The sequence below is a fragment of the Ilyonectria robusta genome (assembly GCF_021365365.1).
Source record: "Ilyonectria robusta strain PMI_751 chromosome Unknown BGZ61scaffold_8, whole genome shotgun sequence".
Taxonomy (NCBI): domain Eukaryota; kingdom Fungi; phylum Ascomycota; class Sordariomycetes; order Hypocreales; family Nectriaceae; genus Ilyonectria; species Ilyonectria robusta.
The window spans coordinates 1090307-1115011 of NW_025764442.1; the positions used below are offsets into that span (position 1 = coordinate 1090307).

The following is a 24705-nucleotide window of genomic DNA, read 5'->3' on the forward strand; positions in this document are numbered from 1 at the left end:
CATTTTCCACGGTGAGCATGTCTGCAGGGACAGCCCGATTGGCGGGCCCTGTGGATGATGAGGCTGGAGTGCAGCACGACAGCGAAGCGGATGCGTAAACTCGTGTTCTTTCCAGAACAAGCCAAACATGTGCGAGGCCAGCATTTGGCTTCTCTGACTGCCCGTAATACTGTCAAATCACACAGAGATTGAGCCATTATCAAAATGATGCAAATAGGCAAGCGCCCCGTCAACGGGCAGCAACGCCACAGGGCCCAACAGCCGAAATGAAATCATCCGGCTCCAGGATACGCGAGTAATAAGTCGGATCCCCGGGAAGCCAAACTCAACGGAGACAAGCGGGGAACGTCATAATCCAAGCGGTCAGCCAACGGAGGAGTTGAATCATGTACAGGCTCTGATTGCACCGAAAACATGACAAAGTTGTCTGCATCCCCAGCCTTCCCAAAACAGGTATAAAATCAGCGGAGCAGCAATAGCAAGCTCCAGCTGGAGGGTGACAAAAAGGCTTGGTCAGCGATGGAGAAGATCGGTATCGTCGGCGAGGCCCACCAATGTGATATTGTGCGGAAGGCTGTGTGAGCAGCAGTGGAGACGAAATTTGTTGGTGCGATCGTCTATCAGTGTGAGTGTCGTTACTGGAGACTCGGTCTGTGCTGTGCTCCTGGCGTGCCTGGTGTCGATTTTACAATATTTTCCGAGGTTGCAAACTACCGTTGTATCACCAGGCCGCGGGGCAATGGGGCGGCCGCCCTCTCTGGGAGCTGAGGGTGTCCGCGTGAATTAGGGAGCCCATCGCCAGCTCTTTGTGGCTATTCCCTCAAGCCTAATAAGGGAAACCGTACATGTCTAATCCCCGGGGGCAAAAAAAAAACCCTTGATCTACAGGCGAAAACGTAGTGGGGGGTGACACGTCCCTGATCTATGTTGTAGTTGGGACGAACAGAAACGTGGGATGCCGTGGAAGGGCAGTTGCCAACGGGCTGCCCCTGCCCTGTCATCGGCTCCCACTTCCATCCTATCCCATGCCATCCCCATCACGCCGCAAACACCGACGCAGTTACGCCAAGTCCAACCAAATCCAACCAAGTTCAGCCCAGTTCTGTCAAGTAAAAGTCAAGTCATCAGCTCGGCACCATCTCCAGCCCAGCCCACCAGAGCCAAAAAAAAAGGACTCCACCAGCACGCCGCCAATCCGCCGAGTCCACCGGTTCCGCCTGCTAATCCACCAGGCCACCACGGACGTGCGGTCACCTCTGATCACCACTTTGTCGACCACAACCCAACGGTTCGCCGCGGGCCTCAGCCTCTTCTTCCGCTCTTCGTGCCCTGCCTGCAGTCTGTCGAGCCACCGACCTGCCTCCTGCCTCCTGCCTCCTGCCCCCGCCTCTGCCGCGTGTCTGATCTCACGAGAGCTCCATCCGTTGCCGCGCTCAGCATCCAAGCCCCAGATCCCGCGTCAAACCCGGTATTCCTTCTGGGCCCGCCCCTCCGCTTTTCGATCCCTCCGACGACTGTCCACCACCCTTTCTACCCGAACCAACCGACCTCCCAGTATGGGCGCTTCAAACCGGCCTGGATAACGGTTGACTGAATGCGAATGCCCGCGCCCTAGAGCGCCCCAGCCCTGCTGCCGACGCCGACGACGCAGACGCCGACTCCTCCACTGCCCGCTGTTTGCGCCTCAATATGGACGGCGCGGCCCTCGTGTCCGATGACCTCCTCGATCCGCCGCCTCGACTCCATGAGCGCCTTCGACAGATAGCTGGCTACACTTGGGACGAATCCAAACTCCCCTTTCATTCCACCTACGATTTTTGGTGAGTTTACTTCTCGCAGAACGATTCCGAGGCCTTCCTCTATCCCCCGTCATCTCTCATCTCCTCCCCTCCCCTCCTTGCGACTCAGCCTTGCTAAGCTATTCGGTTGTGGTAGGTATGTCTTCGGCACCCGCTTCGTGTCACCATTTTCAGCCTCTTCAACGTCGTCACACAATGCCTCCAGTCCCAGCTCCGTCTCAAAGGCGCCTTCGGGCCGCCCGTCTCCTTCGGAGCCCATGGGCATCACGGGCATTATCCCAAGCGGCGAGGGCATGGATGTACCAGCGGTGATCCCCCAACCCTCGTCACCCTCCAACCTATCCGACACACCCTACATAGAGGAGTATTGCGTGGCTCGTATCTCTTACCATGCCCTCCGCGAAGAGCGCGCCTTTAATATCGCCAAGAACATGTCGACCTCGTCTGACCCGAAGGGGGAACATATGGTGAAGCCTCTTGACCTATTCAGGCTCAGTCCGATCCCAGGTGACCGTGCAGCTGTCATCGTCGCCATCTACCAATACCTTGGCCACAACTATCTGATTGATGTGCTTGATATGGGCCCGGCCTTCTACCGCGCACGCAGGGTCGGAGAAACATTCACATCCGGACGCAAGAACGAACCGAAGTTGCAGGATCCCATCTCCTTACAGTACTTCCTCGACTTCGCCATCGGCGCCGCCCAATGTCTCGAGATCCTCCACCACAACCTTGGCATGATCCATGGAGAAATCCGAAGCGATGCCTTCCACTTCAATGCAGAAGAGAACCGGGTGAAAATCATGACATTTGGTGCTGGAGTCCGATCCTTTGAGCATGGGCTCACAAGCACAGGTTGGTCGACACTGTCCAAGGAGCTCGGTGCCAAAAACAAACTGCTTTATCTCAGCCCCGAGCAGACTGGGAGAATGCCGGCAGAGCCCGATAGCCGAACCGATATATACTCCCTCGGCGTCTTATTCTGGATGATCTTAACCCAGAAGCCTGTCTTTGATGGCGAGACCCCGCTCGACATAGTTCAGGGAGTGCTTGGCCGTAGGATTCCGAATGTATCCACCGTACGAATCGATATCCCAGACGTCATCGGAAGGATTATCCAGAAGTGTACAGCCAAGAATGTTTCTGAGCGGTACCACTCAGCGAGCGGGCTTCGTCATGATCTGGTCAAGGTTCACCAGTTCCTTGCTGACGGAGATTGGTTGGCCTTGAAGGAGTGGAAGATTGGAACCAATGATGTCTCCTCGTTCTTCATGCTCCCTAACATGATGATTGGCCGACAGCGTGAGCGTGCGGAACTTGTCAAGGTTGTCGACCGCGTTGCGAAAGGCCACTACATGAACCTCAAAGGGGGGGTGAATCGGTTCTCCGACGGCTCTAGCTTATCCAATGACATGGCGCCATTTGACGACATTTCTAGTGAAGGAGCGAGCTCCTTAGACGGAACCAACCGTCGAAGCGGATCCTTTACTCAAACTGTTGCGTCTGATCCAAAACCGTCATCAAAGAGCAACCTACATCCCCTCTTTTCAGACACTCAGACGATCTCAGGCGATACAATCGCATCATCGCCATCAGGCGTTTTCCCTCGACCAGTCAGGCCTTGGGAAAGACACCAGTCCATCTCAATCGAAACTCGCAGCCTCGTCGAAAGCGTGGGCACCGACCCGAATCGCCACAGCATGGTTGAATCTTCGGCTTCGAGCCTATCAAGACAACTGGGCTCTGCCAAGTTTCGCCGGCGTGACTACTGCGAGGTTGTCACAGTTGCCGGTGCCGGTGGCCTTGGAAAGAGTTTCCTCGTCCAAAGTGTTTTAGCAGAAGCCCGGAGACGAGGATATTGTGCAACGGCAAAATTCGATACTGCAAGGAGAACAGCCTTTGGGCCGCTGCTTAAGCTACTGTCGTCCCTATTCAAACAAGTCTGGGGCGAGAGAAACACAGAAACCCCTTTCCACCAAACCCTGAAGCAATTCATTCGCCCAGTATGGCCGATGCTACACCGCGTGTTAGGGCTTCCTGAGTTTCTCCTTGGTCCACCAGAAGTTTCTGTAGGCCGGTCCATCTCCTCATCCCAGCACTTCGCGCACAGAGGCGGTAGTCGGCCCGGAAGTAAGCGCCGTGGCTCATCTCCTGGAAGTTCCCCAGGGCCCATTGGTCGAAACCCGAGCATCGCCTCTCAATCCTCTCAAGATATCCTTCGTGTCGGATCTTCTACCAAAACTGTGCGTTTGATGAACATCTTTTTGGATGTCCTCAGGGTTTTTACGGCGCACAAGTTCATCTGTTTTTGCCTGGACGATCTTCATTTTGCTGACGATGAATCCTCGGAACTCATCTCCCAAATCATTGCCTCAAGGATGAAGATGGTCATCATTGTGACATATCGACCGGAGGAGCTCGCGCCAGAGAAGATACAGAGCATCATTAACCCGGCCGAGTCGGATGGTACGTTAAGTGAAGGATTCACAATCTGCCTTTTCTCTAACTGTGTTGTCAGAATTCCCCCATGGAAGCAGTCCGAGGGTCACTCATATACCACTGTCCCCACTCTCTGAAGATGACATTGTCCAATACGTCTCGACAACGCTGTGTCGGCCAAAAGAAGAAATCCATTCGCTGGCCCTCGTCATCCAGTCCAAGACGGCAGGAAACCCATTCTATATGCGAGAGATGCTGAGCGCATGCCATCGAAAACGGTGCATATGGTACGATTATCGAGACAGCCAGTGGCACTTTGACCTGGACAGACTGTTCGAGCAATTCAAGGGCGAGAAGGATTACGATGTCCTCGATACTGGTTTCATAACACACCGGCTTAATGAACTTCCCCCGGCATCTCGGACCTTACTTGCGTGGGCAGCTCTTATTGGCGGCTCGTTTTCCTTTGAAGTGGTTTGCCATTTGATGAGCGGAGAGTTCGACTACCAAGACGAGGAATCGGGCAAGTGTTGCACACTCCTGTCTCTGAAGAACTACACCCAAGGGGAGACTATCGCCGGTCTTCAGGCCGCCATCCAAGCATACATCATCGTACCCAGTGAGACCGACGACCGCTTCCGATTTGCACACGACCGCTACATCCACGCTTCCGCTGCCTTGAAAGAGTGCAATTCTCAGAAGATGCACTTTATCATTGCGCAGACCCTCCACAAGTACTACGCCGTCGAGGCGAAGCAACGGACGAGCACTGCCTCTCATATTTGCGAGGCTGTTAATATCATCAAACGACGTGTTCCAGTCCGCCGTCACTTCCGCGAGCTACTATCAGAGTGCGCGGAAGAAGCCACAGAGAACGGTGCCCGACCAACTGCTGCGAAATTCTATAGTACCGCGGTTTCACTCCTCCAGGAGAATCCTTGGTCCGACGAGACAGAAGACACATCGTATGACGAAACAATGCAGCTGCATCTTCGAGCTGCTGAATGCTACTTGTTCATGGGGCATTATACAGGCGCCAACGAAACCATCAGCATTATTCTTGACAACGCCAGGACTCCATTCGACAGGGCACCGGCATATGTTTTGCAGTCGAGGATCTACACTCAAAATGGAAACTCCCAGGAAGCCCTTGTTTCCCTTAAAGACTGCTTAATCTCCCTCGGAGTCACCATCGATGACAACCCGACCCTCCAGAAATGCGATGAGAGATTCGAAAAGCTCTCTGTCCAAATACAGAGCATAGAACGTTCAAGTCTAGTCACCGATAAACTGTCGAATGACCCTGGCATCGCGTCCATCGGGGCTGTCCTGTCCGAGACGATCAGTGCAGCATGGTGGAGTGATGGTCTACGATTCTACCACCTCACACTCATGATGATAGAGATGCATCTGACTCGAGGCCCATATCCCCAATCCGGCATGGGATTCCTCTACTTTTCCATGATCGCCATGGCCCGCTTCAATATGACACAATTCGCGGTGGATCTGGGTTCAATGGCTCAGGAGATGTTATACCAATCTCGAGACACATTTTCTCTAGCCCGTGGTCTGATGCTCTATCCGATGTGCATTGGGCATGTCCATTTGACGATGCCTGTGATACTAGCACAGATGGAGGATGCTGTGGAGTATGCTTCTGTTGCCGGCGATCGGATATCGACCATCCTCAGTTACGGGATTTTCGCCATCTTCAAGTTCTTCAGCGGCGAGAACTTCGCAGACCTCGAGGGCTTCTGCCAGTACGGGTGTGAGGAGATACCCAATTGGTACTTTGATTCTCGGGGCGGCTCGGTCCTGATTGCCGTCAGACAGCTCGCGCGTGCGCTTCAAGGCAAGACTAACAGCAAAGATGCGCTCGAGGTCATGAACGACGAGGCACACAATGCCCTGGCATACAAGAAATGGCTGTTGGGCTGCAAAAAAGAAAGCAACCGGTCCATCATCTTCTATGAAAGTTTTGAGATTGTCCCTCTCTTCCTCTATGGTCATTATGAGCGTGCCATTCAGATTGGAAAGGGCTGTATTGGCCAGTTAGAAATGCTTTGGTCGGCTCGGAATAGCAGGCTTATTTTGTTCTTTTACGGGTTGGCTCAGGCTGGCCAGTTGCTTCGGAAGATACAGGATCCCTGCACTCCCTCGGAGGGTTTGGCCTCTCAGGTGGAGGAGGTGATCAAGGAGCTGCAGGCCTTTATCAAGATGATTGACGAATGGGCGACTGTCTCTGACATCAACTACTTTGCGTGGTCAACCCTTCTACGGGCCCAAGTTGCAGAGCTCTCCAAGGACCACGGAGCCGCCATTCAGCACTATGAGCATGCACTAGATCATACGGCTGAACACGATGCCGTCTTTGACGAAGCACTTGGCAACTATCTTATGGCAGGTCTCTTCATCCGCCGAAAAGGACGTCGATCAGCTCGTGCAGCACTTCTGGAGGCTGTCGGACTGTTCCGACAGCTCGGCGCCAACGGCGTCTCTAAGGCAATCGAGGAGGAGCACAGCTTGTTGCTGCATGGACCGACTCGAAGCCATCGAACCATGGAGGCGGGTGTGCAAACCGACTTTGTCGCCGACACAGGCTCCGTTCAGTATCGGGCTGCGGATGTTGAGGACGGTGCTGATTTGGTCCAAATACCCTCCAACGTCATGACTGATCTAAGAGGGGAACGCATCGGTGCCTGGCGGGGTTCTATGAATATGCAGACTGAAGCCGGGGCCGGACTACCTGCTCTCGATATGATCGACCTGCATGCCATCCTTGTTTCATCGCAAGTCATCTCTTCTGTTTTACAGGTCAACGAGCTTCTGAAGACTATGTGCGATGTCATATTGCAAACCTGTGGCGGTTCAGCAACGCTCGCTGCAATTGTCGTTCAAGAGAATGACTCGGATTCATGGAGTGTCGCAGCCAGTGGCGATCCTGAGAAGGGTGCTTCAGCACACATACCAGGGTTGTCGTTATCGGGGACGTCATTGATCGCCGAGAATGTCGTCCTCTACTGCACACGCTTCTTGGAAACAGTCTTTGTCCCTGACCTGATTACTGATGAAAGGTTCGGGAACGTCAACGGATCATGGCTCCAGAGAAATCCCGTTGGCAAAGGCATCATTGCCATCCCCATTTCCCACGGAACCAAGTCTCTCCTCGGTGTCTTGTACCTCGAAGGCGAACCTGGTGCTTTCACAGACCGCAACGTTACTGTTTTGCAGCTTCTGGTCAACCAGATCGGTATCAGTTATTCGAATGCACTTTCTATGAAAAATGTCGAGAAGATCTCAGCAGAGAATCGATCGATGGTGGCAGTCCAGAAGCGTGCTCTTGCCAAGGCTGTTGAAGCAGAAAGCAAGGCAAAGAAAGCTGAAGCGGAGGCAAAACGAAATGTGAAGTTGGCCGAGGAAGCTGCCAAGGCCAAGTCAATCTTCTTGGCCAACGTCTCACATGAACTTCGAACCCCGCTGAACGGTGTCATTGGAAATTCAGAGCTGCTCCGGGATAGTGAACTGGACAGGGAGCAACTCGATATGGCCGATTCCATCCGCGTTTCTGCTGACCTGTTGCTGACGGTCATCAACGACATCCTAGACTTTTCGAAGATGGAAGCTGACAAGATGAAACTATACATAATCGCCTTCAACCCCGAGGATATGGTTCGTGAGGTCGTACGGGCGGTTTCCTATAGCAACCGTGAAAAGACTTCGAAGAAGAATGTCAAGATTGTTCAGGACATCAAGCTACCGCCCTTGCTCATCTATGGCGACCCCATCCGACTTCATCAAGTGATGGGCAATCTTATCGGGAACAGTCTCAAGTTTACGGAAGATGGCTCGATCACCATCGGTTCTCGTCTCGACAAGGAGACGAGAGAGCATGCCACGCTTACTTTCTGGGTCCGAGATACTGGCATCGGCATTCCACCACAACAGTTGGCAAAACTTTTCCAGCCGTTCAGCCAGGCGGATGCCAGTACCGCAAGAAAGTATGGCGGAAGCGGGCTGGGTCTCAGCATCTGCAAATCCCTCATTGAGGTGATGATGAAGGGCAAGATTCGGCTGGAGAGCGAGGAGACTGTAGGGACAACGGCTTGGTTCACGGTCACTTTCGAAAAAGCCAAGTCAGACGTTACTGCAGGAGACGCTCAGTCAAAGTCTCCTCCTCCAATTGATCGATATTCGTTGACAGCATCACACTTGGATCAGGTAGACTCATCGAATCCCTACCTCGACTTTTCCCGGGTCCCCAAGGAAGAGGTTCGCATTTGCGTCGCCGAGGATAATCCTATCAATCAAAAGATTGCCATTCAATACGTGAAGCGGCTGGGATACTCCGGCGTCGTCGCCTATGAGAATGGTCTCAAGGCAGTCGAAGCCCTGCGTCAGAAGGCCAACGAGGGGGAGCCATATCACATCGTCCTCATGGACGTTCAAATGCCCGTCCTAGATGGCTACGAGGCAACGAAACTGATTCGGAAAGATCCCTTGGATGCGGTGCGGAATATCTTAGTCATTGCCATGACTGCCTCGGCGATTCAAGGGGACCGGGAGAAGTGTCTTGCGGCTGGCATGAATGACTATCTAGCCAAACCTGTCAGATCCGACGTGCTGAAGAAGAAACTGGATGCGTATCTCAGCCCTGAAGTAAGCACGCACCTCATGGTAATGAATCAGGGACCCGACTAACTGCTATAGTCACCGGTGACATTCCAAGACTCTGTTCAAACTACTCCAGCTTCGAGGCCGACTCCTCGAGCCGAATCCAATGGGCCCAGTCCCCCGGTCACACGTCCACCGCTTGTATCCCATTCCGCGACAAAACACCGGCAGTCTCAAAACGTCCCACACCCAATGCAAGAGTCAGCAGTATTCAACCAACCTCTCGACCCAGACGCGATGCAAGCGAAGGACAGTCCCATGTTTACCAAGGAGCACCCGGGGTCGCCACCAATTCCAATCCGGGACAATCCATCCTACAGCATGCCCTCGGTAAACGACCTCGCTCTGAGCCGCACTTCCAGTGAAAACCGCTCAATTGACGTCGGATCATTGGCAGACGGCTCGTCAACGAATTCACACAAGCGACAACCCCGGAAGCTAACCAAGACCCGGGGGAACAGCGATAGCAATGCCGAGAGGCCCTCTGCTACAGGAGAGCGAGCCCCGAGCGAGAAAACCAGGGGCTTGCTCACCAAGAAGGGACCTCAGCGACAGAGCTCAACAAGCCTCGCCGACGACACTCAGAACACGGAGAACACGCCTTACGGGACCAGCAGAGATGATACTAAGCGCAACAGCCTGGCCTCGCAGAGTTCGTCCTTCAAGGACAGAATATTCCCCCACTAAGGTGGTGAGAGAACTTGACAAGGCGTCTCTGTCTTGTCTGAATTTACATCACACTACATTACATTTCATCGTTTTACGAGACACGATGGCGCCTAGCAACCGAAGCACATGTGTTTCCGGGACAGCGAAGACGACATTTGATGCTAGGACAGGTAGGGAAAAGGGACAGAGGAGGATCGAAGGAACGGGCGCGGTGTCGGGTCTTGATTTTCTATTGTTTCTTCCTATTCAGCAAGGGAGGCGCAGCAATGGTGAATGAGGATAAATAGATGGGTCGGGCATGGTGTTTCCGTCCATGCTCTTGTTACTCTCAGCAAAGAGACTTGCACAGCGAAGCCTTACGAGAAGAAGGAGTTAGAGTAACGAATGCGGATCGGGAGGAGCCTCTTGGGCACGGCACGGCACGCAAGATACCTTTTACTACAACGACTTGGCATAGAAAGCGTTGCTGGTAGATACAGCAACACTCGGAAATAGGAGCGTCTTCTTTTTACTTGATGAACTAGTAGGATTTCCAAAGCTCTTGCTCAACACTTGCGAATGTATGGAATGGGCAGACATCTCTCTACACCTGTGAACGAACTCGTGAGCCACCAACCCATGAACTTCGCCACCGCGTCACAATAATTACAGACTACATGGATGGCTGAAGTCGGCTCCGGTCTTCGCCTGGAACTTACATATATGGAAGACGGCGCTAGACCAGCGGACCCGGCCGAGTGGAGCCTGCACAGACGCGCCCGTCCTCAACAGCTCGGCTGTGCGTCCGTATCTTGATACACTCGCTGGGGTGTCGGGGGAGGAATGAGCTAGAGCTTTGATTGACAATACCGAGCAACTAGATTGAGAAGCGTGAAACACCCCATGGGAGATGGCGGCGCTAGCGGCCGTTTGGCGTACCCAAATTTGTCAGTCAGCGCACACCGGTTGAGTATATTATGTCCGAGATGAAATGAAGGAAGTGATGAAGGATGAAATGTGGCAGACTGGGAGGCACGCCGACTGGGGGGATGTCGAGCGAGCTTCCCGACGCAGGCAGAGCTGAATTACCGGTGAGTACGGGACTAGATGCTAGATCCCTGGCTGACGAGGGGAAGGGGTTGGTGGAATCTTCATGGGGGCGGCTTGAAAAGGGCCTTGGTACGCAGTAGGCTTGGGAAAGGCTTGGGAAGCCGGGTCTTGCTCAACTGTCATGTGGAGAATGCGGGCTCTTCAGCTGAAGAATGGCAAGCCAACAACAAGCAGTCTAACCACACCGGATAGCGATCCGTGGACCACGCAGGAGGACAAAGGGATGGGACCAACAACTCGACGAGGCCCGAGGGAGGGACGGGGTTTCAGGCCGGAAAATTTGCAACTTCGACCAGATGACGCGGGCGCCCGGGCAGAGGGCAATAGGGTCTGACCGGGGGCGTCTTATAAGGTTGCAATAGCTTCCGAGTATGAGCCCCGAGCCCTTTCTCTTTGCCAATTGAAGGCTGCGAAGAGTCCGTGAGCAGTCCGTGAGCGATCCGTGGGTCCCGTCACTTACGCAACCCGTGAAGGGAGGGTTTCCAAGTGCGGTAATTGACACAAGACGCTAGGTTGAGAACAGGCATTGCCGGAAATTACCAGGGTATATGAAGTAATGGGTGCAAAAGAAGCGTCTTTGGTGGCAACTTCTTCGCCTTGGCTCGTTGCTTTTGCTCGGTTGTTTTCTTCTCCTTGGTTCTTTGCCTCCGCGGGGCTTGCATGGTGGTTGATAAGTCCGAAGGATCCATCTCGAAACAGCACCTCGTGTATCCCGAGTGGTTCGTCGGGACGCTCCACGATGCGAAGCTGGTCATGGGTGCCACAGGTGATAAGGGTGACAGCGAGGGCTACATAATAGATTAATCAGTGTCATCCCGAACCCCGATACCATCAGCATCACAAAGCGTCAGCAATGCAGGCCAACTTATCACACGCGAGCCACCACTACTCCCGACGCAATCAGCATTTGTCCTGTAATTGGATCATGGGGTGAAAGAATCACTCCTCTTGGGGATGGGAACGGACCCTAGTGCAAGAGGAGCCTCTTCAACGACCGTTGCAGCCTCGCGTGCCGATCACTGCGTGATAGGGTGCCTCCAACTCTCGGGCCTCGTGGGTTCTCGGGTGATGGGCAGATGGGCTGGGGAATGCTAGAGGCCTAGCAGGGGTTGTGCTGATCTGGATCGGCCAACACGATGCGATGTGAGAGGCTTGATTAGACAAACGAGCAGGCCCTTACATGTCTTCGATTGACAGAAAACCCCCCATGTGTCGGGCATCAGCCCAGCAACGTGGGTCTAATCATCTTCCCCTCGTCCAATGCAGCGTGCCATTCCCATGTAAGCTTGAGGCGAAGCCGATGAGAAAGCTCGTGTAGGGTAGGCGTATGTTCTGCAACTTTGGCCTTGGGGATCATGGTACAACAGCACGGCAACAACACCGTAACCACTCCCGAATGTGATTGAGTGGGTGTTAACCAAGTTGCGACCAGAGTCTAGCTGAATATCAGTAGCTTGCCATTTGACGGAACGATACTTCGTAACCTGTAAAGATTAAAAAGAATTATTTCATGCATTAGTTCATCCGCTAAGCACACCTTTCAACAACCACAGGTCCGGTTGTTGGGCCTTGCAACACTAACGTCTCATCCCCAACGACACAATGACATAAGTGTAGATAAATGAGGTTGCCGGCGACGTAATGCAAACTGCGATAAAGTCGGGACCCGTCGGCACGATGGCGCTGGAAGTAGACGGGAGACAAGCACCCATGCTTTTAAGAATCTACTATATGTCCCATGAAGTATATTGCAGCCGGCCATGTGATGCTCGTGTAGCACGATACAGAAAAGACCTCTCCGCAACCGTGGGGGATTATCGTGCCGGGAAGTTGCAGCACGAAGTAGGACACTCCGAGACGCCAAGACGTAGCCGAAGGGGGACTTTCATGGTTGCAATGCGACCAATGCAGTGGACAACACACTAGCATCGGTGGGATGCGCCGGAGATGGGAGGCAGGCTGTGGCGGTTTACCTCCCTTTAGGTTGGGCGAGAGCGGAATTAATTCTCTTCATTACCACCGGCTCGGCGAGCTGGAGAGGCGCCACCACGTTAGTGAGGTTGAGTCTGGACCCGCCCCAAGATCGGAAGAGTTAGATCCAGAATCGACAAGGGTACCACTGGTTTGGGCCGACCACGAGGGTTAGTCGCTAAGGCTAGTTGCCGATCTATCGCCTTGGACGGGCACCAACCAAGGCCGAGCGACGGGTGGGCGTCGGGGGCATTGTGAAATCGTACGTGTTGGAGGGGCGTGGTTGGCGAGCCAAGTGATCGTCTTTCTCTTGGGGTGGGGCTCTAAATTTTTATTTTCAGACTGGGGTGTTTTTTTGGTGACGTCTAGTAACCTCGGTCAAGATGCTTGAATCATCTGAAATGGTATAGGTTGGTCAAAGTAAGAAGTGGTAATGAATGCAGAGGATGAGGGTGAGGGCGAGGACGAAGGCCATGACGGTCCAGATTTGAACCCCCCACAGCAAGAAAGAAGCTTGGCTCACCGCTCAACAGACGGCGATTGCAGTTGGTGCCAGAGTCGAGTCGACACTTGCCGGTCGCACTCTAGCACGATGCAGCACAACATAACATGTCCTTGTCGCAGATGCAGACGCAGACGGCAAAAAAGCCAGAGGATGGACGGCGAGCGGGGTGCGTGGCGAGATGCGTGGCGAGATGCATGGCCACGCCAGCCACAGGCCGAGCTGGCCGTTGAGTCGAATTACTCTAGCGGGCTAAGAATGATGGGACCGATTGGCCACCAGTAGGGAACTAACTCAAGTGCGCCCCAAACGGTTGGAGAGTTGAAAAGAGACGGGTGGAGGTTCATGAGACGAGGCGTGGCGTATCGTGCTCGAGGCTCGAGGCTCGAGTCGAGGGGAACAGAGTTTCCATGGCTGATGGAAGCTCTTGCTCTCGGGACGATCGAGCACTAGAACGCTCCGTGACACGACCTGATGGCGGACAAGCGGGGGAGAAGTCGACGTAACGACAACCCTGGGAGACGAAAGCGACGGAAGATGGTACGGGACGAGTGAGAGCCTGGTGACATCCTAGCCGGGGGATAGCGGGTTGAGAAGCGGACGAGTCGGTGCCAAAGTCGATATCGGAGCCATTGGGACCGGGCAGAGGGAGAGGACCGGTGCAGCTGACGTTACATACAGCCCGCGGAGAGTGAGCGGGCGGGCGATTGTGAGGATGAGGCTGGTGTGACGAACAAGTTCCCCGATTAATCGATTGGTGCTCTCGGCGATTGGGGTACGACAGGGGGACGATGTCCTGCAGGCGTAGTGAAGGCAGAGCATCTCGCGTGTCAGCGACCAGCGTCAAGTGACGCCGACCGAGCTGAAGTCAAGAAGTGGGACGCTGGAGCCTGCTCGCGGGTCCTGGGTACCTCGGAAAGTCGTACGCAAGTCGTACGCCAGCGTTGCTTTTTCTTCTTCTTCCGTGGGGCAGTCTCATGGGGTTCTCATGGGTTCGTTCATCCCGTCGTCATCCGTGGGTGGTCTCTGGATTTGGGGTTGGGGCTGGGGTTGGGGAGGGCAACAAAAGGACTGTACTGTACTGCACCTTGTCGGAGTACGAACTGTGAAGAAGACGTACGAAGTACGAGTACACGGCTCCAGCAACGGTCATCCATGGGCAAAAGAAAAACAGACCAAAGAAGAAAGAAAGAGGGGTTGGGATCGTGTTTCAGATGTCCTAATTTCGACATGGGGGTGGTTCAGCCGGGCTTGCTAAGTACCTAGGTACCTAGGCCCTTGCCACCTGCTGCCAAGCGGGTGCAAGGTTGAGGGAGCAAGTGCCTCCCAAATCGGTACTTTCTCACAGGGCACAGCGCCCAAGGAAGCAGTGTACTGCTACTAGCAATCGTGGTAGGTGGTAGGTGCGTCTCACACACGACCGCCCTGATTGGCTGGTCGCCCTCGTACATTGGTTGGGTTGGGGTTTGGACTTCTTCTAAACTGTGGCTGCTGGGCTGCTGGGCTGAGGAAGCGGACTGGAGTGGCTGATCGGTTAGCGGACCTCTGGTGGGGTGAGCTGCCCTGAATGTCGCCACAGCAGACATCACAAGTGTGTTTATCCGTACCTTCCTCTCAAACCCAATTGAACATTGTATCCCTCCCAGCTACGGCAATTCACCATCGTCGCGTCTGTTGACGTCAAGGTAACCAATGGCCTTTTTCAACGGACCAGCAGCATGGCTGAGAGGGTTTCGAAGCTATTGGAAGGTGGGCCATTGCCTTATTATGAATGTGACGTGAAGGATTAGGGAAGTGACGGATGGGGTGTGCCCGCATCACCTGCTTAGTCCCAGTACTAGATCGCCTGGAGACACATGTACATTAACTACCTTGCAGTCAGCATTATTAGTTCATGTTAATTTCAGCTCTCAGCGGTTCAGGGCAGCAAAAATTATGCGGTGAATCAATTTCTGGATCGTGACCAGACCGTGGTTGGTTGGTAGGTGCTTATCCAGCCAGCAGAACAAGCATGCGTATCCGCAATGGGTTCTGTCGAGCAGGACAGGACATCCCGGATTGAGGTTATTGCATGTGTAAATACCTAGCAACGTATGCAACGGGTGATTTGGGCTGAGACCGAGACTATGACCGAGTCCAAGAGCGCCGATTACTTTGTATGTAGGTATGTCTGCTGCGCTCTAGACTAGGGCTTGATGTGCTTGGCCGTTGGCGTTGGCGACGCACATCGAGCTCCATGAGAGCCTGACAAGGAGAAGAAGGGATCTCGTCTCGTGCTAAGTGCCAAATTGACCTGTTGAGTAGCTCGGTTCGAGTCCGTCGCCCCTGGCGTATCGTTTTTGGCCCTGATTAACTTACCTGAAGAAATTCAGGTTCACAGGGAGGTAGTTTTCTGCTGATCTGTCGAGCTCAGGCCAACGAGGTAAAATATGTATTTGGCGGAAACGATTGAATGCACACTGCGAGATCTGACAAGGGTGTGATGTTATGTGCCATTGGTCATCTGGCCATAAGTTGAGGCAAAGGTCAGCTGTCCATTCGGTGGTAGCAGGAGGAGGAAGCCAACCCAAAGGCCGGCAGACAAGACAAGGCGACGACTGCGGTAACAACATTGCGTGCTATTTTGGGCTTGGTGCGACCAGAACCCCTGTAGGCTTAAGCTTTTCAGTCTTTGATCTGGAGACACGTTGTGAAGCTGTTGCTGTCTTGCAAAGGCTAACATGTTCCGTCTCGTCGTGGCCTTCGGCTATAATTTGTCACGATGCTCCACAAGGCATCTCCTAGACGCCTTCTGGGTAGTTGGTCGATAGAACTTGCATCCCGTGGACATCGTCGTATCTGACACTGGGCTGGATTGTCCGGCTCACGACGCAAGTGGGCTCCAGCGCGAGCAGGCCGCATGTCGAGGTCAAATGCGTTGGTTATTGTACGTGCATAGAAAGCCAGCATGTCTTGGCTAAAAGCCAGCGGCGCAGTGGTTACTGTGTTCGTAGACAGGGAAGCAGGCGGGCCAGAAGGTTGACGCGAACGCTGTGTTGCTCTGGTGTGTCAACCGTATGGTGTGTCAACCGCCGACAGATTTCGGGGCGCTAGGTTCGTCAGCCGTTCCGCCCATGTGTGCGTGCGTTTGATGGCATCGACGTGTATGAGTGTGTGTGGCTGGCGCGTTCGGGTGAGCGCGCGCCTACATCTGTGTAATTTGCACATTGCCTGTTGACCGGGGACGGGGGCCGAGACAGGGCGCGCAGGACTCGACAAGGACAAGATAAGACGAAAGGCCGGACGGTTCTTGTCATGTCGGCATCCATTCTGTACGACCCTCTCGGGTTCATCAGCTGGGTTAGGTACAGTGCTGCTGCTAAAAAGCATCCCGCTTCTGGGACTTGCCCAACCACGTTACGAGTCGCGTCGACTGCATTGGAGCAGGTCTAAGACACATCTCCCACCCGCCTGGTTTTCTCTCCGGGGAGATCGTGGCCATCCGCGCCTGTGTCTGATCGAGGCCTTCGGAAGGGCTAATTTATCCATTGTTAGTTCGGCCCCCCTTCCGGCGTGACATACCCCATTCCGCCATGGTCCACAATCCTTGCAGATGGTCAAACACGGCGATGAGCCAATGCGACTGTGCCGACCTGCAATTGAGACTGTGAACAGACAGAGAAGGCTCTCGGTAGGGTATGGCTAGGATCGTGGACAGGGCTGCAAAGGTAGAATGGTAGCTTACCGAATCAAGCCACAGTTGCTCATCACGACTCTGGTAGTCTAGACTACCTTGGCGCCTCCCGGCAGCTCCAACGGTTTGAGTGGCACGGGAGGTACATTACTGCGCATGTGTCGCAGAATGTGTAGTGGGGTGGCAAGGGTGTGGAGTCTTCGGCTTGGCTCATCCTGCCCAGTGATGACGATGACGACGACTCTGATGAAGAGGACGAGATGGCCGGGTAGTTGAATGGGACGGGGATTTAAGGCCATGTTAAGCGAAGAGAACGGCTGCTAGTAGGGGGCGGAAAAAAGGCACGGCACTAATACAACGGCAGAGAGTCGAGATGATTTGCCCCAATCACGCACGAACCAGCAGCGAAGTCTGGTTCCAACGGCCAGCCCAAGCGACAAATGAGGCACAAGAGTTACGGTCATCTCCTGGGCCACGCGCACCCGTTTCCGTTAGATGGACGGGTAAGTTGCCATCGTGGGGCCCAGTGGCCAGGCGACGTGGGGTGCCATGATCCATCTCCCTCGAGGATCAAGTTGGGTGGCTTGGCCTAGGGCCTGGTTTGACGATCAGGCTGGTCATGTCCCGGCCGTCATTGTGGGATTATCGTCTGGGAGGGGCCAATTTGTCTGGGTCACTTCAGCCGCCAAAGCTTACCTCTGTTTAGTGTTAGTGCGGAGAGAGGGCTTCTCGGGATGCATTTTTTGGTCAAGCCGGGCCTTGATGCGCCGCAGGCTAGGGGGGGTTAGCAAACGATCCAGCTACGCGAGAGTGATCTGTGGCGCCGGATCACGGGTGATGACGATGGATGATGCTGCTTCTGAGCGACACACAGCACAGGGAGATTGGCCGCCGTCGTTGCTGGTGGGTGGGTGGATGGATGGATGGATTGAAGCGCGAGGTTGGCACTTGGGAATGTTCGGGGCAGCTGCCTACCTTGGAAACTAATAAGGTAGGCGAGGCAGGTAGGTTTGCAGGCAGTACCTACTTATTGAGATACTGTATCATACTCATTGCACCGGACGGAAAGAGCCTGGTCGAGATGACCTGGCGACGATATGAGATGAAAGGCAGGCGCAGGTGGAGGCGAGGCGGCAGAGAAAGAAGAAGGAAGAACGATGCCAAAAGAGCCCAGCCACATATCATGGCGTAGTATCCATGTGCTTGCTTGCCAGCCACTCCCACACTTCATTCGCACTCGCACTTACACTCCTCGGCACCCTTATTATTACTTATTACTCACACCCACGCAGTACGTAGTACGCCTTGTTGTTCGCAACGCGTAGAATGGCAGAATGCAGAACGGAAACCCACACACACGCACGCTCACCCCCCTCCAAGCTCCACAAAGAGCTTAACGTGCCATGGAGGCGGGCTCTAACAAGACGTTTTGGGTGGTTCTCAAGATCCACGCCCACTTCCCGCGCGGCGATTAACCACAACCCTGGCCGACAGGCCGGCCCTTGCCTGCATGGCCCTTGGACCATAGGCGATGGATCTTTTCTTTCTTTCCTTCCAACCAAGGTTGATGGTCCAGTCCCAGGCCGAGCCCCAGGCTGGCGACCAATCCCACGCAGCCCAAATTCTCACTCATCCCGGGGTTAGTGGTCGTGCAAACCCTGGCAGGTTAGGAGGATCGACTAGCCAGGTGCTGCTGGATTCGAGAAGGGAAAAAGAAAAATTTAATCAACCACGGACAGATGAATACGAGCAACTAGAGGGGATATGAATAAGCGGCCGATTTTCTCTGCCACTCCCAGAAGACTCGTCAGCCTGTAGGTCGTTTGGCGCGTGCGGCTGGATTACCATCCTGGGTCATGATGACGGGGATGGGTGCTTGCAGAGCTCTCGTCTGGACTCCCCTCCATCTCAACTCGACGACGCCATTGACGACGTTCTGATCGATCATGATCTGCCGAATCTGCCGGACTGAGGAGCTTTGTTCGATAGTTAAACACAGTCCAGAAAGACCGAGCACGCGAGCCACTCAAAGGCTTCCCGCCTCATCACTCCAGGCCCAATAGTTGCTGCTAGTAAGCCCATCCATCCGTCGAGGTAGGTACCCTTTTCTTCTTCTTTTTTTTTTTGCGTGCTGTTTTTCCCTCTAGACTCTGAATCCACCGAAGCACACGCTCACGCCCGTCGAATTGATGCTCCGGCAGTAGTTGCTGCACCGATCCGGCACATAATACGCGCGAAGCCCATCCACACACTTTCACGCGCACATAAACACACAGGCTCACTCACACTTCTCTTACACCTCTTACACACACCCTCCCCCCTGGCTCATCGTGGCCCCTCCACTTCCCACCTTCAGTCCCACGTCCCTTGTTGGTGACTTTCTCTCACACACCACTCACGCGCTTCTCGGGGACTGGGATCTTGTTCATTTTCAGCCACTCTGCTCGCCCTTCTCTGCACGACGACCTTAGCTCCAGTCACTAATTGCTGTCATGATGTGCCCCCGTCGCCCTCGCCGACTCTACGGGCCAGAGGCCAGACACTACAGGCCAGACACCACAGGCCCGGCCACTGGCCAGTCCCCCTCCCCCATTCGCACCCGTCCCGGCTGCTGTTAGCTGTTAGTGGCCGTACCGTGCCCAATCTGTCAATCTCTTCTGATACACGCTTTCCATCCAGCACCCTAGTGAAATAATCCAGGCACACTCGCTTCTCCACACTGGCACGATTTCCGCACCGGCCCTTGCCTGAATCTTCTATCGGCCTTGCAGGCTTGCACCTTTTCCAGCATGGTCCCGGGTTTTTGGTTTTTGACCTGGTGGCCCTTGGCCGCCCTTGAGTCGTTGTGTCGTTGTCTCCGCTGTCCTCACCTCATCCTTGGGAGCCCTCATCCTTGGGAGCCCTTGTGTGTCCATGCTCCTTGGCTCTTGCTTGGCCCTTGACCTCTTTGGCCTTTGTTCTCATGTTCCCCGGCCCCGGGCCTGGCTGGCTGGCCTTTGTCAAGACCCAGACAAGACCCAAGCGGAGACGTCTCGGCCGCCGGCGGCCCTTGATGATGCATGTGGGCGTGTGTGGGCGTCTGCGAGTGAGTGCGTGTACTCCATACACCTCACATAGTACTTCTGCTGATCCTCAGCTTCCTCCCCAGTCTTTTTCCTTCCCTCTTCCTCCTCCCTCCTTCTTCCCACATATACTCCATACATCCCTCCTCCTCCTTCTCCTCCACCTCATTCGTTCGTCTGGCCCCCGAGCTGTAGGTCGACGGCTCAGCCCTGGGCTCCGCAGCCATCCCCGTCTCCGTCTCCGTCACCGTCCCGGCTCAGGCGAGGAACTGGGCCCAGGACTCGTCCATTCTGGGACAGGCTTGCGTCTCCATCGACATCACAGACGCCCGTTTATACACGCCGGCGGTACCTGCGTTGGAGTGGGTGCCTGTGTGTCTGTGCCTCTTGTCTGAGGTGTGAGGTGTGCCTCTTTTGTCACTACCACCACTGCCACTTCTTTCTCCGCCGCTCTGCCACTATACTCTGCCACTATACCTCTCTGTTCCGTCCCTGCTTCTGTGGCTGGTTCTTTTCGTTCCCGCTCACCTACCTCCTCGCCCACGCTCACTTCCGTCGCCCATGTTCCGTGCCATGTGGCAAAGGCATCCATGAAATGAGCTTGACCTTGCTTGTCAACTGGTTCCATCCGCCCCGCCTGTTTCGACCGTCACAACTCTCGAGCTGGCCGTCACATCTAGCTCGCATCCTCTCGTCTTATACAAAGCTTGCGTCCGCATCCACCTCGTATGCTCTCCCCCTTCCCTCTTCCTCCCTCCTTCCCCCTACCTGCCTTGCTCCTCCTTCCTTTTATCCACCAACATCTTCAACACCCTGACTCATCATTCTTTCCGTTTCTCACCCCAACACAACCCTCCGCCTCCCACCACACTTCTTCTCATCTTGAACTGTCATCCTCTCCCCAACCTGTTCTGTTGAATCTGTTTGCCTTCACCGAGCAGAAAGAGACTTCATCGCGAACCCCATAACGCACCCTGAGATAAAACATTAATTCCTACTCGCCACACATGTCCCCACTGGTGTAGCCCAGCTGCCACACAACGATGCTTACCGTCAAGCAGCCACCAACTTACGGCTACAAGTCCGTCCATGACCTGCCGACTCCGCCATCCACCTCTCGACCTTCTCCCCCCTTGATCTACCAAGAGTCAATCTCCAAGTCGTTGCCGGTCACATATCGGAGCCATAGCCCGCCAACCCAGCCCATGTCGGCTCCTCACCGTGGTTTGCCTCCCCCGGCAGCCATGACACTACCTCCACAGCAGCCTCCGAACACCGGCGTTCCTCCGCCGGCGCATCATGCACCGCCTCCGCCTCCGCCGCCTCCTTCACTGGGCCCTAGTCACCAGCAGAGAGATTCCTGGGCTCAACTCCCAGCCCCGCCCCCCCAATGGCAGGGCGCCGAGGAACCGATGAAGCATTGGCTCCAAGCCAGAGCCGAGGAGGACAAGCGGAAACAGGAGGAGGAGCGTACGAGGCAGGAGAGCCTGCGTCTGGAGCAGCGAAAGGTTGAGATGGACATGCTGCGAACCTCTCTGTCCGGTGGTATCCCTCCCGCAATGGTCCCCTTGGTCTTCGCCGGAATGGGTGGCAGCGGGGGAGCCCTTTCACAGGTCGCCCTCGAATGGACACAGCAATTCATGCCCCAATCGCAACCCCCCCGGGCTCAACTCATGCCTCCCCAAGGAGCCATGTCTCCAGAGCACCAGCGAGAGGTCCAGCCCGCAGCCCCCGGCCAGTACCACAACCTCCCTCCGGTACCCCCACCTGCACCGCCCGGATACGCGTATCCTGGATCGCCGCCGACGAGACCAAGAGGCCAGACGGTGGTCGGGACCATGGGACGTCCTGTAGGAGTAGCCTCGAACCTCCCAAGCCTCAACACTAATGTGCCACAACCCGCACACGGCGGAGTCCCGGCAATGGCAACACATCCGCACATGCAACAGGCTCAACCTCCTCAACCGGAGTCTCAAGCAAGTCCGTCAATATACTTCCACCACTGGCAGCCACCAACATCGCAGGCCGGCAACAGCTCAAACCGACCGGGAAGCCCTACCGGTTCGTCCAAGACAAAGAGAAAGCGAGATTCTCTGTAGGCTAACGTGGCTCCGTGACTATAGGGGAGACTCCCAGAAAGCGCAAGGCCACGGGGCAACACCAGCCAGCTCCTTCTCCACCTCGAGGCGAGTCCCGACTTCGATCCCCTCCGCCGTTTGTCCAGAGCGGACTCTCGAATCCTGCCCAGCGCGGACGGCGCGGCCACACACGCCAAAGGAGCGACTTCTCGCCCTATCGATCTTCCGGGCCGGGGCGCGCTCGCCGAGAGAGCTTCGGAGGCCCCCTGCGCCGCATGTCGCCGATACGTAGCTCAACCCCAGGGTTGCTGCAGGACAGGGTGGGCAGTGACCGAAGCGAATCTCAGAAGCACTCGGTCTCGTCAATGCTGTCGGAGGAGCCCCGACCGCCATCGCGACACTCGCTTCCTGCACACGCCACCGACGAAGGTGAGCATCGACTTCGACGGACACCCCCGGCCGAGTCCAAAGCGCCGGTTGGAGTTGAGGGAACGGCGCCACCGCGTGAGGGCGCAGGGGAGGGCTCAGGGGCGTAATTTATGGACGCGTCCCGGTCATTACTCAGCCCCACGCGACCACTTGACTTCGCAAGAAATGTCGGCAACCATCTGAGACCTCCGTGCCCAACTATGACGGAATCTTATTTCATCGCAGAGGGAGAGATCATGTCTCGGATATTCATCAAGACCATGTGGTTTGCAGTGGAACATTATGAGCCATGTGGGGGTCACATCCTGGGATTTACAGCACCAGGGACGACGCTCGGTGCGGTTCATCTGAACCCCCGGGGCAAGCGAGTTTTCGCAGGTTGACACCAAACTTCGATTCTGAATCTGATCTGTATTGCTATTGGCCGTTTTACTTAAAAGCTAGAGCTGGTGGGCGCATATCTGGGGAAACGGATTGATTTTTTATTCATTTGGGACGGTCCTATAACTCGACTGGAGGACTAGAAGTCGGCGAGCAAGTGCGAAGGGTTGCTTTTATTTTACATATATGTCTAACCATCAAGGAAATCTATTGGAAGCAGGAACAACAAAGAGCCATGGACACGGATTTGGACATGTGATATGACAGGAAGAGCAGCTGAGGGGAACTGGACAAAGACAGGGTTAGAGAGAGAGGGGGGTGGGAAGAGAGTCGGCTGGAACGGTTCCCTGGATAACTAGGACAAGATACCCTGCGGGCAAGACCTGAATGGGCATACCTGAAAAAAGGCGTCACAGCTTTGGAAACAAATGATAATCAGACCCTGTTGTGTATGCCTACGAGTTGAACCCCCACCCATCTATAAGATGCGCTATCTGTATAAATGTCTGGACTTACTAGCTGCTAGAGACAGGTGTGTGTGTGTGTGTACTCTAGAGCCTCGCAGAGGAAAGGATGAGAGCATCTGGAGTGGCCAGCCAATGCGGAATGGATGGCTGCCACATGTCCCTAGGCCTATTCGTCGAGAGGGTCATGGAAACCGGTCTGTTTCGAGGCCGTCGGCCAGGTTGCATCGGCAGCTGCTAGTTTTGGACAGCCATTGCAGTTGTATGTGCGCTTCCATCCAATGACTCTTCGTGGTAGCAGGAGGCCAGCCCACGGCGCGCAAGCCACAGTGGCCGGATCGAATCCCATGCAGAGAGAGTGTGCTGGAGTTGCCGTCTTCAGACAGGCGCAGAGGTGGCTGGGGCGGCAGAAAGCCAGCTGGACCGGGAGGCCGGAGGAGGGGGGGATCGAAATGGGTCGGTGTGATGGAGAGAGTGTCGGCTCTGCATGTTGTGCATATGGATATGGCGTCGTGGATGGTGGCATTTGGAGTGGGTTTCGGCTTTTACGTACACGCGCTCGGGACGCCAGTCCACACACACACTTTCATACACACACACACATGGCAATGGTGCATCTACAAAAGGGCCATGAGTAAGAAGCCACGCGGGAGGCGTCATGATGCTGGTACTGTAGCAAGGCCAAGGCCAAAGCCAAAGCCCGACGCCCTTGTTCGACTGGTGAAGTACAGATACGAAGGGGCTGGGATGGGATGGGATGGGATGCCGGCAATGGTCCACGGGTAGAGACCAACCAACGACGAATCTTTGTTGGGGTTGTGGGTGATTAATTAGTCCGTACTCTACACGAAGTACTCAGCCCTAGCTGGTGTTGTATACTTGTATGCCAAGCTCTACTAAACCGAGAGACAAGAACAATCAGACGGCTCCTGGCTGGATATAGGGCTGTATGCGCATGTGTTTGAACGACAAGGGAGTGGCCAGCCAGGATGGGAGCAGGAAGAGGGAAATGAGGTGGGCGTCGTTTCAGACCCCCGAGAGCAGACGGCTACCGAGTTTTCCTACCCCCCTCTTACTCGGCATGTGGGTGCAGACGGAGACGGGATGGATGAATGAATGAGGGTGGATGGATGCGTGTGGGTGTGTGTGTGTGCGAGTGGAGGGATGGTGTGAGTGTGGCGTGTAGGCGAGGCTTACTGCGAGGTTTTGATGCCGGGAGATGGATATGGCATGGCCAATGTGTGTGAATCTGGATGACGGTTGCAGGCATTCTGGATGTACGAATATGTATGTCAGTGTGTAAGTGTGCAAGTGTGTAACTTACTGTGTATGAACGACATGTACGGATAGATGGTGAACGAACGAACTACTGGAGGGACCAGGGTATCAACCTGTACGCCTGGGATCGGGGCCAAGTCAAATCCTCTCTGTACCTCTCTCTCTGTACAACCTCGTAGAAGGATAAACCCACAGCCAAG

At 54.8% G+C, this 24705-nt stretch overlaps 2 protein-coding genes across 2 annotated transcripts; both read left to right on the forward strand.

Annotated features, from left to right (window-relative positions):
- Positions 1-1689: 1689 nt before the first annotated feature.
- BGZ61DRAFT_350691 (uncharacterized protein) lies at positions 1690-9596 on the forward strand (the record flags this gene model as incomplete). Its single annotated transcript, XM_046240258.1, has 4 exons — positions 1690-1820; positions 1936-4265; positions 4318-8894; positions 8946-9596. 4 exons carry the CDS (start codon positions 1690-1692, stop codon positions 9594-9596), a joined length of 7689 nt encoding a protein of 2562 aa, XP_046105459.1.
- An 11209-nt stretch (positions 9597-20805) lies between these two features.
- BGZ61DRAFT_223571 (uncharacterized protein) lies at positions 20806-22079 on the forward strand. The gene has a single exon (XM_046238129.1). The coding sequence runs from the start codon at positions 20919-20921 to the stop codon at positions 21972-21974; it is 1056 nt and encodes a 351-aa protein (XP_046105460.1). The 5' UTR covers positions 20806-20918; the 3' UTR covers positions 21975-22079.
- The last annotated feature ends 2626 nt before the right edge of the window (positions 22080-24705 follow it).